The sequence below is a fragment of the Grampus griseus genome (assembly GCF_964374135.1).
Source record: "Grampus griseus genome assembly, chromosome: 6".
Taxonomy (NCBI): Eukaryota; Metazoa; Chordata; class Mammalia; order Artiodactyla; family Delphinidae; genus Grampus; species Grampus griseus.
Genome location: NC_139000.1, coordinates 5,888,460 through 5,900,853, shown reverse-complemented (window position 1 = coordinate 5,900,853; position 12,394 = coordinate 5,888,460). Strand labels below are relative to the sequence as shown.

At 56.8% G+C, this 12,394-nt stretch overlaps 1 protein-coding gene across 1 annotated transcript in view; it reads left to right on the top strand.

Annotated features, from left to right (window-relative positions):
* Window positions 1-12,394, top strand: part of HMCN2 (hemicentin 2) — a gene marked incomplete at its 5' end in the record, with an annotated part of 150,996 nt that overhangs the window by 20,145 nt on the left and 118,457 nt on the right. The window contains 6 exons of the mRNA XM_082656533.1: window positions 922-992; window positions 2,194-2,352; window positions 3,173-3,295; window positions 9,219-9,390; window positions 10,052-10,158; window positions 11,008-11,128. Coding sequence (XP_082512659.1) covers window positions 922-992; window positions 2,194-2,352; window positions 3,173-3,295; window positions 9,219-9,390; window positions 10,052-10,158; window positions 11,008-11,128 — 753 coding nt within the window. The remainder of the gene's footprint in view (window positions 1-921; window positions 993-2,193; window positions 2,353-3,172; window positions 3,296-9,218; window positions 9,391-10,051; window positions 10,159-11,007; window positions 11,129-12,394) is intronic.

The following is a 12,394-nucleotide window of genomic DNA, read 5'->3' as shown; positions in this document are numbered from 1 at the left end:
GATGATGTCTGCGAGATTCATCCATCTGGTTGCCTGTATTGGTAGCTCGTTCCGTTTTCTGGCTGAGTGGTATTTGATTATACGAATGTACCTCAGTTTGTTTATTCATTCACCAGTTATGGACAGCTGGCTTGTTTCCAGTTCTGGGCTATTGTGAAAACAGCTGCTATGAACATTGGAGTACAAGTCTTGGTGTGGACGTATGTTTTCATTTGTCTTGGGTAAATACCGAGGAGTGGAAAGACTGGATCCTGTGGCAGGTGCACGTTTAACTTTGTAGAAACTTCCGTTTGTTTTCCAAAGCGGCTGAACCATTTTTGCATTCCCACCGGCAGTGCGTGAAAGTTTCAGTTACTCCGTATCCTTGCCAACATTTGGGATCACAGCCCTTGTAATTAATCCTGCTCTTTTCAAGTGAGCTAATATATGGATGCAGTTTCTGGAAGGTTTAGCTTCTGTGGGTCAGTCTGCTGTTGGCCAGTTGCTCTGTGGTCCAAAACTTTATTTGCTCAATTCTCTGTTTCTTTGTCTTCCCAGAATTCCCTTCCTGCTGATGCGGGGCTTGGTGGGCTGGTAGAGGGGAGGTTTCTAGGGGAGTCGTAGTCACAAAAGATCAGGAACTGTGGGTCTGGGGGCAAGACTGGAGGTTTGCCCCCTGCTCCATCTCTCTGCTCCCCTGGAACTCTGGGTCCAGTTTGGAGTGGGCAGAGGGCCAAGTGGCCTGACCTCCTTTCCAGATCTGACCCTGGCAGCCCTGGGAGCTGCTCCCCTACCACTTCCCCATTTGTGGAGGTCTCTGAGGTCCAGGCCTCAGCTCCTCTCCCCTCTGATGGTGACACATCATGCAGTTGGTGCCCTAGCCCACAGGGGCTATGCTTCCGGGGGTCCAAACTCACCTGGTCCTCTCTCTCTTCCCTGCAGATATTGGCCCGGTGACCCTCACGGCCGACCCAGCGGTGTTTCAGAGGGAGCTGAGAGAACTCTACGTGCAGGTAGGCCGCCCCGCCCCGGCTGCTGGCCCTCTGTGTCCTTCTGCCCCGTCCCTGCCAGAGGCCAAGGTCTTTGCCCCACCTGGGGGCCAAGGTGGTGCTTCCTGCAACCGCTATGACCTGCCTCCCAGCTCTGCCTGGGGCTCCCCCCCAGCTTGGGGGTCCTGCAGATTTTGTACTTTGGGGGGTTCCTTCCTTTATTCAGTGAACCAAGTACCTACAGGAGTCCCTGAGCCTGGCATGTAGAAGGTAGTTATTATTTACTGCATGGATTCAGGCTTGGAAGGAGGGGGTATGTGGCAGCTGAGGGAGGATTCAAGAGGGGTCAATTCAGACCCCCCAAAACCTGGCCCGAGACTGGGTCAGATGTCCCATGGCCTCCTCGGCTTTTGGGCCACACTGAACACCCTGGTTCAGCATACGTCTCCCCCACCCAGCTTCCTGCAGGCAGGGATCCCACGGATCGGTCTAGCTCACCGCCAAGTCCCCCAGGGCCCAGAACAGGGCCCGGCACACGGAAGGGATGAGTGAACCAAAGAGAGAAGCGTTTCCTGAAGTTACCGTGTGCACACCCTGCTTCCAGTGCTGGGTGTGCGAACCTGGGGGGCAGAGAGCTCCTGGCCGGTGGGCGGGGAGGGGAGGGCTGTGTGTTTATGTGGAATCGGTTCCAGGGCGGGTCACAGAGAGGATCTGAGGAGGCGGCTTTGAATGTTTTCCTCTGCCCACCCCTCACCTCTCCTTCTCCTGGCGACCCCTCTACCCCTGTATCCTCCAAGCCTTGGCTAACATGTGGCTTTTTTGGCGTATCTGTTCGATGTCCTGGTGGCTCCCATCCCTCCTATCGCACTGGTAGCACTCCTCACAATGGTAACTAAATGCTTGTGCTGTGCTTGTTACTGTCAAGTCTGCCTCCCATCCAGACTCTGTGGGAGGGACCGTGTCGCTCGGGCATGGGTGAGTGAATGAGTGAATGAAGGAGTGAATGAAGGAATGAGTGAGTGAATGAAGGAATGAATGAATGAGTGAATGAATGAGAGATGAAGCGGATTGGATGCTACACTGTGTCTCAGGGAAGGGAGTGGCTGGGGCCCTGGCATGACCCTGAATGGGCAGGACAGAGGCCACTGGAGGGGACCCCCACCTCCCTGGGTGGTCCCCACGGCGAGGAGGTGGGCGGCGGCCGCTGACCCGCCCTGTCCTGCAGGGAGGCGGGGACTGCCCAGAGATGAGCATGGGGGCCATCAAGGCTGCCGTGGAGGTCGCCAACCCCGGCTCCTTCATCTATGTTTTCTCGGACGCCCGCGCCAAGGACTACCACAAGAAGGACGAGGTGCTGCAGCTGCTGCAGCTTAAACAGTCACGGGTGAGCCACCACGAGGGGGTGCTGGGGAAGCTGGGGTCTCCGAGGGCCACCCCAAGCCCCCCTCCCTCCCTCCACCCCCCCCAACCCCCCCGCCGGAGAGCTGAGCTGCTGCTTCTCTGGGTCCAGCCTCCGCCAGGAGTGCCGACCAGCCCACTGACTAGCTGGGCTGTGAAGTCCAAGTGTGTTCTCATGCTCCTGCCCCGTCTGCCAGGCCGCAGGCCTCCCTGGCAAGACCCATTTTTGATAAAGACCACACCGCCCTGCTCCCTTCACACCCCGTCAGAGCCCGGGCAATCCGTCTTCCTCCTGGCGTCGCCTCTGCATTGTCTAAGGGTCTGGAAGACGTGCTGGGGTTTTTGCTTCTTGCTTTCACAGAGAGGGGTTGGGAAGGAGATGTGTGCAGGGAAGGAAGGAGGGCCCGCCCACTGGAATCCTTGGGAAAGACCTCAGGGGCTGGGACGCCTCTCTGCTCTCCCCTCTGGAACAAACTCGGGTTCTCCAAGGTTCTTCTAGCTCTGCGGCCTCCAGGGGCCACTTGGAGCAGAGTCGGTTTCCATTCCCTTCTTCGTAGATTTGATAACGGCTCGCATTCATCGAGCATCTACTGTATTCCTGGCCCTGTGGTGAACACGTGGCCTGCATCAGTCCTGACCCCCACGGGCGGGAACTCATATCACTCCCATTTTACAGATGCATCGCCTGAGCCCAGAGAGGGGAAGGGGCTTTCTCCAGGTCACTCCTCCCTGGTTCTGGCCTTGCGACTCATACCTGTAAAAGGTGGCAGAGGAGCCATGAGCCAGGCTGCCTGTCTCTCTTCTAGGTGGTCTTTGTGCTGACGGGGGACTGTGGTGACCGTACTCATCCTGGCTACCTGGCCTACGAGGAGATTGCTGCCACCAGCTCCGGGCAGGTGTTCCACCTGGACAGGCAGCAGGTGACTGAGGTGAGCCGGCCCTGACGTGCTGCATCTCTGGGCGGCTCGGCCCGTGGGTCGGTTGCCATCACGGATGAGCGGTGCCGGGCGCTCACACCACAGCAGGAAGCGCAGGAAGCCCGGTGCTCAGGGATTTTGGGCATCATCTGGCCAAACCCTCTCGCTCGCCCCCAAAGCAGGTGCTGCGGGTTTCTCAGTTTCGCCCGTAAAAAGATTGGGGCTTGAAGGAGCACCCCGGGTTTTAGCCCGGGTCCCCCAGGAGGTCCAGGCTGGTAGGATAGATCTAACAAAGGCTGACAGAGCGGGGGGAGCTTCTCCCCAGAGTCGAGGAGCCCAGGAGTGGGTGGAGGAGCATGGGGGCGGCCATCAGATTTGGGCTGTGTTGCTGGGACAGGAAGTCGAGCTTGGGGACTTGGCAGGGAGACGATTGCTTGGCCCTGAAGCCTGACGTGCAGGGCTGCTGATGCCCCAGCGCTGACTCCTCATCTCGGTCTTGGACCAGGTGCCTGCCCTTCCTCCCCTCCAGGCTCCATCAGTTGCTCAGGTCTCTCCCCGCTTTCCCTCTGCCTAGCACGTCCATTCCTCCCCAGGAGCCAGAGGGATTCTTCCAGTGGCATGTTGATAAATGTTTCACAACCATCTCTCTCTGGAAGGAACAAGAATGCCCGCTTCCATGGTGTAAATACTCCTACTTTGGCTGGTTTCAAGCTGCCGTCATGAAGTCACAGAGCATGGGAAGTGATGCTCATAATTGGCCTTCTTGAGCCTGTATGAGCCGGTCCTGCATCCCGCTGGACCCTCTAAAACAAATCGGACCAACAGGTCCCGCCCCATTGTCCCCTGGAACAGGTCCAGACCCTTATCTGAGCTCTGCCTCTCGGAGCCTATCGCCTGTGTTCTCCCCCTTGCCCGCTGCTGCCGCCCTGCTGGCCTCTCTGCTCTTTCTTCAGTGCCCCGTGTCTTTCCTCCCCCAGGGCCTTTGCTCGTGTGGCTTGTTTTTCCAGCTTCTCCTCCCCTGGCCCCTCATCTTCCCAGTCTTAGCTGACATACACCTTCCTCGATTTCCCATCAAATTAAGTCTCCTATCATACCCTCTCCCAGCTCTCTGTACTGCTTTATAGAATCATAGTTTTGCAGCTGTGCGATTATTTAATGCCATTAGGCTGTGAGCTCCCTGAGGGCAGGGCCCTTAAGTTCCTGTCTGCTACGGTATCTCCAGCACCTGGTACAGCCACCAGCAGGGAGCAGGTGTTTGGTAAGTAGCTGGTGAATGGATGACATGGAGTCCCTTGTGCGTGAGGAAGAGGAAGATGAGAGGAACAGCATCTCTGAGGCCACCGCGGCCTCGGGCCAGCCCTGCTCTTGCCTCCGGGAGAGGGTATGGTATGTTGTATGTTTATGATCTCCAGGGCCATGTTTAGGTTAGCGCCTTCGCTCCCTGTTGAAAGATGGCGTTTATGCTTCTCTGCTACACAAGAGGCTTTATTTCTTTTGGCGTGTCAGCGTGCTCTGGTACTAAGCCACCCAAGCAAGGGTGGGAGGCATTTCAGAGTGGAATGACGGCTTGGTCCCTGTTTTGGCGGTGTCCTATCTGGGCAGTTGCTCGGGAACTGGGTTCCTGCTGGGGCAAATCAGACGTCAGGCGTCTGGGTGGGTCGGTGGAGGACCGCTTGCTCAGGTGTGGGGCTGGACTCTCCTAGCCTCTCCCTCGAGCCATGGCACCTGGGGCGAGCCCCTGGCTCCTGGCCGTGGTGCCAGCCTTCTGCCGTGGCAGCCTGGCCGGGCAGGACACGTCTGACGTGGTAGGACATCCGATGGCCAGGATTGGCTGCCCCTGGCTAGGGGCCTGGATCCCTCTCCTCCCTGAATAGAGCTCTGTCATTCGTTAGCTTCATGCCTTGTACCTGGCCCCTTCCAGATGTCCCCAGACATTTGGCAAGCCTGGGAAGGTAGCCGGGGCAGCCAGGGCCGTGGTCATCCCCCCAGGAGAGGGAACAGTGTCTTTGCCCAAGCCAAGGGGGCTCCGGCTAGAAGAAGTTGCAAAAGTCCCCCAAACCCCGCCTGTGTAGTCAGTTCTTTGACCATTTCAAAGTGTGTCCAGTATGGCAGGAACGACACATAGAGTGCGTTCCTTCTTCCCTTCATTTATCGAGCGCGTTCTCTCTTCCCTTCATTTATCGAGCACGTACTCTGCGCTGGTGCAGCTTTAGGTGCTGGGCGCCGAGAGATTATCCATCAATCTTATGTCTCTGTGCTTTCGGGCATTTAGCTTTTTCCACCTTTGAGATTCCAGCGTAACTAAAGGAGGGTGAAGATCCTCTCGCCCTGGGAGGGGTAACCTGTAGCTTTTGCCATCCTTCAGCGGACAGGGGAAGCAGGCAGCGTGACCCCTTGGGCCTCTCCCAGAGGTGTGCATTTTTAATTAGGACTTAGCTAGGTCCAAGAACCTCCTTGCCCCAGCACATCTTTCCCACAGGCTTCCCCCCAGCTCAGACCCAGCTCAACGTCCTGTCCCCAGGTCCAACAGAACGGTCAGAATTTCTGGGAGAGCCCATCATCCTGAAGCCCTCTGGGGTCCTGGGAAGTCCCACTCTGGGGGCTCAGACCCTTTCCCTGTCCAGCACCAGCAGGTACAAATATGACAAATTGCTCAGAATCTGGGCATTAACCAGGGGAAAGGTGAACTGCCCTCTAAGACAGTAAGGGGGAGGGGGAGGGGAGGTCAGATTAACAGGTGCTTTGGATTAACAGATCAGGAGACACAGGCCCTGGAGATGACCTCATCCTGGACCCTTCCCAGAGGAGGTGGGGTGGTAGGGGGTTAAGGTCACATGCTGTCTTCAGACCCCAGCTCTGCCACCTGTCTGCTGTGTGACCTTGAGCACAGCACTTAACGTCTCTGGGCCTTTGTTTCCTCAGCTGCGCCGTTGGGTTATGAGGGCTACTGCCTGGAGAGATGGTGACAAGGGTAGGAGGAAGACCTCTGCATGAGGCCAGGCACCAGGGAGCCCTGGGGGAGGGTTAGTGGTGGCCGTACCTCCAGCGCCTGCGCTTCTGTGTGGAGCGCAGAACACACACACCCCAGCTCTAGCGAAGCCCCCTCAGGGGTAAGAGCTTTCTCTGGAAAAGGTTCTCAGGAAGGTAGAGGCTGGGCCCAGTGCCCCGTGGTGCCCAGTTGTCAAGGGCCCTCAGTTTTCTGATCTGTGGTTCTCGAGGCCCATTTGACGCCCCCGGCCCCAGCTTCCCTGCTCGGTTTCCTCACCCCGACTGTCAGATGCTTTGGGAGGAGACTCGGGGGATGATTTATCTGCTGTGAACCGCTGAGCGGCAACCATCTGGCCAGGGTTGCAGCGCCAGATTCTCTCATTCTTTCCCCATCAGCAACAGAGATGAGCCCCAGTGCATTGCTGGCTCCCAGGCCCCCCGTCCTGCTAACATCTGGAAGCCATTACCTTCGCAAATAAACATTGCTCCATGAAGGCTGTCTGCTCAGAAGTTTCCCTCCATTCCTCTCTGAGTCCCCGGGCCATCGCCAGGCCCAGAAGCCTTTGCCCCCAGGCCTGGGCCTGCAGCCGCTTGGCCTTGCTGTGGGCAAGAGGGTCAGCTCCCCCAGCTCTGGAGTGGTGATGTGCTTACAGGGCAGCCCTCGTGGGCGGGCTGCCTCCTGACGGGGTCGCTGGCCTCCTGTCCCGTCTCAGCCCTCTCCGTGCAGTAGCCTGAGCTCTTGGGCATCTTCTCTCCATCAAAAAATCCTAGAAAGAGCTTGTAATGACAGTTGCAACACAGTAGCGGGTGTGACCCATCTGGGTAATTGTCAACGAGTGCTGCCACCCCCTTCTGGCAGCTTTGCTCATTTCTGATTGCCTCCTGACCCCTGAGAAGGCCTGGCCCCGGGGGGAGAAGGACAGTGGTCACAGAGCTGTTGCTTTGCTGTCGGGGAGCTGCCTCGCTTACCTCACCAGCTTCTGTCTGCCTTTCTAGCTGGGAGCCTTAGCTGCCGCTTCTGATCGACCTCCACACGGACGAAGAGCCTTGCCTTCATTTCTTAACCAAAATAGGTGGGATCTTTTCAAGAGAAACATCCCTTAGAAAGTTAGGCAGAAACAGAAGAATGGAGTAGCTCCAAATACAAAAACAGAGGAGTTTTCAGAACACAGAATTCTCGTCCAGTGATAACTGAAATCTAGCTGTAAAATCTAGGCGCACATGTTCCAGCTCAGTCTGACCAAAACACATTCATTTTCCAAATCTCGAGCAATTCTTCCAATTCCCTTCTGTTCCCTTTCCCTTCCACGGAAGATCACACGGCAGGCAGAGCTGGAGGACTGTCGTTTAGAGCAAGGATGGCCAATGTGTAACGTGCCAGACACCGCGTTCTAATTCCAGATCCACGGCAGACTTGCTGCTCGATCACAGACCTTTTCGAATTGCGGCTGAACGTGGCTTCACATCTCTCAAAACAGTATTCCAGGAAGTCACTTCCTGTTGATTAGAACTGGTAAGCGACAGGACACCCCTGTGGTGGCTCAGGTATATTCCAAAGTCACGCTTGTAAAGACGTACTTGTTCCTTTCAATGGATCTTTGCTTAAACATTTTCTGTGAGAAGTGTCAAAGATATAGAACAGTAAAAACGGGGACTTCCCTGGTGGCGCAGTGGTTAAGAATCCGCCTGCCGATGCAGGGGACACGGGTTCGGGCCCTGGTCCGGGAAGATCCCACAAGCCGCAGAGCAACTAAGCCCATGGGCCACAACTACTGAGCCTGCGCTCTAGAGCCCGTGAGCCACAACTACTGAGCCCAAGTGCCACAACTACCGAAGCCCAGTCGCCTAGAGCCCGTGCTCCGCAACAAGAGAAGCCACCGTGATGGGAAGCCCTTACGCTGCAGCGAAGAGTAGCCCCTGCTCGCCGTGACTAGAGACAAAGCCCGCACGCAGCAACGAAGACCCAATGCAGCCAAAAATAAATTAAAAAAAAAAAGATAGACTCGAGCGTAACCCACGACATCACCTGATAAAATGACTAGTACTTTGCTAGTATCAGCTGATGCCAAGCCCGTATTCAACTTTCCCTACTTGTCCTCAAAATGTCAAATCAGGATTCAATCAAGGGCTGTGCATTTCATTGGGTTCTTATGTCTGTTAAGTTTCCTTAACTCTGAAGTAGTCTGCCATTTTTTCATGCCACTAACTTGTTGGAGAGGTATTGCTTATACAGTGTCCCGTGTTGCGGATTCATCTGATTGTTTCCTTATTCAGGAAAATAAGTGGGATGGTATTTTGGAGAGAGAGTTACCTGTTACCTGATTTTCAATGGGACCTGTCTGAAAGAGGAAGATTTTAGAATGAATAAAAGCAGTTGTAGGAACAAAGGACATAAGATTTCTCAGTGTTGTGACAAGGGTCAGGAGGGGGCTGTCTTTGCTGTCTGCTTAGAGACATGGTCCTGCTTAGAGAGCATGGTGTCCAGGTGAGGGTGTGGTCTGAGGCCCCTTGGGCAGGGGATGGTGAACCACATGGCTCTGGGAGAGATTCCGGATCTCCAGAGTTCATCAGTGTGTAAGGCTTCCAGGAGGGCTTCCTGGAGGAAGTGACGGGTGTCACAGAAGTTGGCCATGTGAGGAAGGAGGGAAGTCTTCCCAGCAGAGGGCACCCTTTGCTCCTTCTGGCCCAGCTGAGTCCTCTGGATGCCTTCATTCAGGTGTCACAGTTCTGAGCCCACAGGCCAAGAGGGTAGTGACGTGTGAATCGGGCAGTGGGGAGTGGGGTGGCCTCAGGTGACCTGGAAAGCCTGTATGCTGCCTAAAAGCCACTGGGGGACCGGATTTTGCACACAACTGGCAGCGTGTTAGGGACCCACCTCCTGTGGGCCAGGCACAAGCAAGACATCACGGGCACCTGCTAGTGTCAGCTTCTCACACCTGCCTTCCAGGTGCTGAAGTGGGTGGAGTCAGCAATCCAGACCTCCAAGGTGCACCTGCTGTCCACGGACCACGAGGAAGACGGCGAGCACACGTGGAAGATCCCCTTTGACCCCAGCCTGAAGGAGGTCACCATCTCCCTGAGTGGCCCGGGGCCTGAGATCGAAGTCCAAGACCCGCTGGGTACGTGCGCCCCAGGGCTGGCCTCCACCTTGGCCCTGAGACTGAGCTGGGAGTCCAGAATGGACAGAGAGAGAGGCCCTGGGGTGATAGGGGGTTTGGACATAAGGCTCCAGGAGCGAGGAGGGTAGGGGGAATGCCAAGTGAAGGGCAGGGAGGGTACCTGTGGTAGGTTAGGAAACAGGAAGGCCGTTAGCAGCCCGGCTAAGGGGAATTAAAATGATGACAGTTCCTGAGCTTCAAGGATCACATGGCATCTTCCCTGTGTTCCCTCAGTGGAGCTCTTCGGTGGCCTGGAGAGTCAATGGGGGCAAGAATTAGTGGCACATCGTAGAGATGGGAAGCTGGGGCTCTGGGAGGTGGAGTGACTTGTCGGGTCGCCCAGGGTCAGTGTGATTTGGACCCGGTCTCCTGGCCCCATGGTGCTCTGCAGATGTCCTGAGTATTCAGGTCCAGAGGCCAGGGGTACAGCCGGCACCTGGGGAGAGATGAGGATGGAGATCAGGGTAAGATAGAGGCCCGGGTACCACCGAAGGCCTCTTGTCAGTTCCTCTAGGAAGCCCGAGGCTGGTGTTTGGAGCGCTGTGGGTTCCAGGGGACAGGGTGGGCCGCTGCCACCCCCAGGAAGTGGCTGGGGACTAAGCGGTCCTTGGGGCTTCCACAGGGAGGATCCTGCAGAGGGACGAGGGCCTCGACGTGCTCCTCAACATCCCTGACTCGGCCAAGGTTGTGGCCTTTAAGCCCGAGCATCCTGGGCTGTGGTCCGTCAAGGTAGGGGGCCTGGGGTTCCTGGGGTTGGGGAGACCAGCTTCACCAACCCGAGATACCACCTCCCTCTCGCCGGGCGCTGCGAAGCTGAGAGCTGGAGCGTGGATAGTGACGTGGGCATATCAATAGAAGTAAAGGGCCAAGAACAGAGGAGGAGTATTCCGCCTTGCATCAGTGAGAGGAAGTGGAGCGGTTTGGGGTTAGTTAGGGAGCTTCTAAGAAAGGCTTACAGAAACCACTTGAGTGTCCAGGTGGGTGACTGAGCTGTCCTGTGAAGAGTGCACAGAAGCAGCAAGGGTGACCTTGGGCTCAGAGGGACAGGACTGGCAGGGGGAGCAGGGTCTGCTGTAATCGGCAAGGTGCTGGGGGCAGGCTGGGCTCCTGACAGAGTATCCTGGGACGGGGCAGTCTGCTGCTTCAGGAGGATAGGACTCTTGCCGATCAGGCAAACATGCATGAGCCCCTGCTGGGCGCCAGGCACAGTGCTGTGTGCTGCAGGCACCGCTATCCTTCAAACTCTGAGCATCTTTGAGCCAAGAGCTCTCATGCCAAGGCAGGGGTTAGACGTGCAGGGGGACAGACCAGACCCGCGGGAGTTGGGGGCGGTGGTCGTGGGAAAGGCAGGGCAGCTTCGAGAGTGCTACTCAGGACAGTGCCCTAGCTGGGTTTCTTCCACTTCATTTGGGGAGCATCGTGCTGGGCCCCCAGGGAGCAGGTAAGTTGCCCACCTGTATGCAACGGCGGGAGAATTCCAGCTGCCGACTCCAGGCCGGGTCGGGTCGCCCGCCTCCTGCCTGGAGCTGGGGTGCTGGGTTCGGATGCCCCGGTGACGTGGGCCTGGGCCTGTGCTAGGTCTATAGCAGCGGCCGCCATTCGGTCAGGATCACGGGCATCAGCAACGTCGACTTCCGAGCTGGCTTCTCCACTCAGCCCTCCCTGGACCTCAGCCACACCATCGAGTGGCCCCTGCAAGGTACCGTGCTCCTGGCCCCAGGGCGATGCAGGGCCGCCTTCTGCGGAGGTGGGGCTCGCCTTTGGGAAGTGGGGGGAGCTCTGGGGGGAGCCATGACTGTGTGACTATGGAACGGGCCTGCAGAGGCTGGGTCCAGCCTCTCTGTCACATCACCGTGAACTGCGCCCAGGGCCAGCACTCCCTCTGTCGGCTCCAGCCCAGGTGACCCTGGGACCGTTTACCTTTAGAAATTCCTCCCTGCCCCCCAAGGCCTCCAGGACCTCACGCAGTCCCGCTTACTACTCCTTCCCCTTGCTCTTTGTCGAGACTTGTCTGTCCAGAGCCCCACTTCTTCCGGTGAACATCAGGCTGGTCCAATACTTTCCGAGGTGCTTCAGTGGACACCTTCCCCGAAAGGGGGACCAGTGTCTCACTCCAAGGGAACGAGCGTCCTGATGGACATTTAGCTGCCCCTGGAGGCTGATCGCCTGGGGGGACGTTGGAGGCGTAGGATCAGTTTTCCAATGAGAAGCCGCGCACTGGGTTCCGAGGTTGCCTACGTACCCCATCATGACTCCACCTGGAGGAAGCTGGACCCCAGAGCAGGCAGAGACTTCTAGCTCAGGGTGCCAGAGCTTCTTGCCAGAAAATGCCACCTGGCAGCCAGACCAGGGTCCCCATTTATAGTTTGGAAAATATGGTGTCTTGCCCCGGGTCCATCCGGGGGATTTTGCGAGGACCAGCTGAGCAGGGATGGGGACGACTAGACCGGGTCAGGCTAACTTTGGACCACAGAATAGTGACCCCTAAATGGTGTGTGCTGGATCCTTAGGGCTTTCTTTCTAGTCTGTATCTCCTCTAATGTCTGTCATTCTTGTCAGCCCTTGTAGGTGTCCCTGCCAGGACCAGCAGTAATATCTTCAAAGTGAAAAAGGGGTCTGCGTGCTCATGTCGTGTTTGTTTCTGCCAGTGCGAGAGAGGGCCCGAGGCAGAGAAACTTAGCTCCTATTCTAAAGCCAAGAGAGAAAAGAAATCCTACATGAAGTGTTACAGTAGGGACTGAAAACTGGCCAGTCTCCAGTGGAAGAGGGTGAAGGGTGTGACCCTCTTTGGTTTCTGCTTTTGATAAAGATGTGGGTCCCAGACATCCAAAAGAGACAGAGAAACAGCAGGGCAATTGCAAATGATAGATGGCGATTGGTCTCAGTGCCAGGGGCACCAGGGAGTGGGCGAGGCTGTGGCTAACTGGACAGTGGGGGTCTGGGCCACAGCTGCTGCACGCCGTTG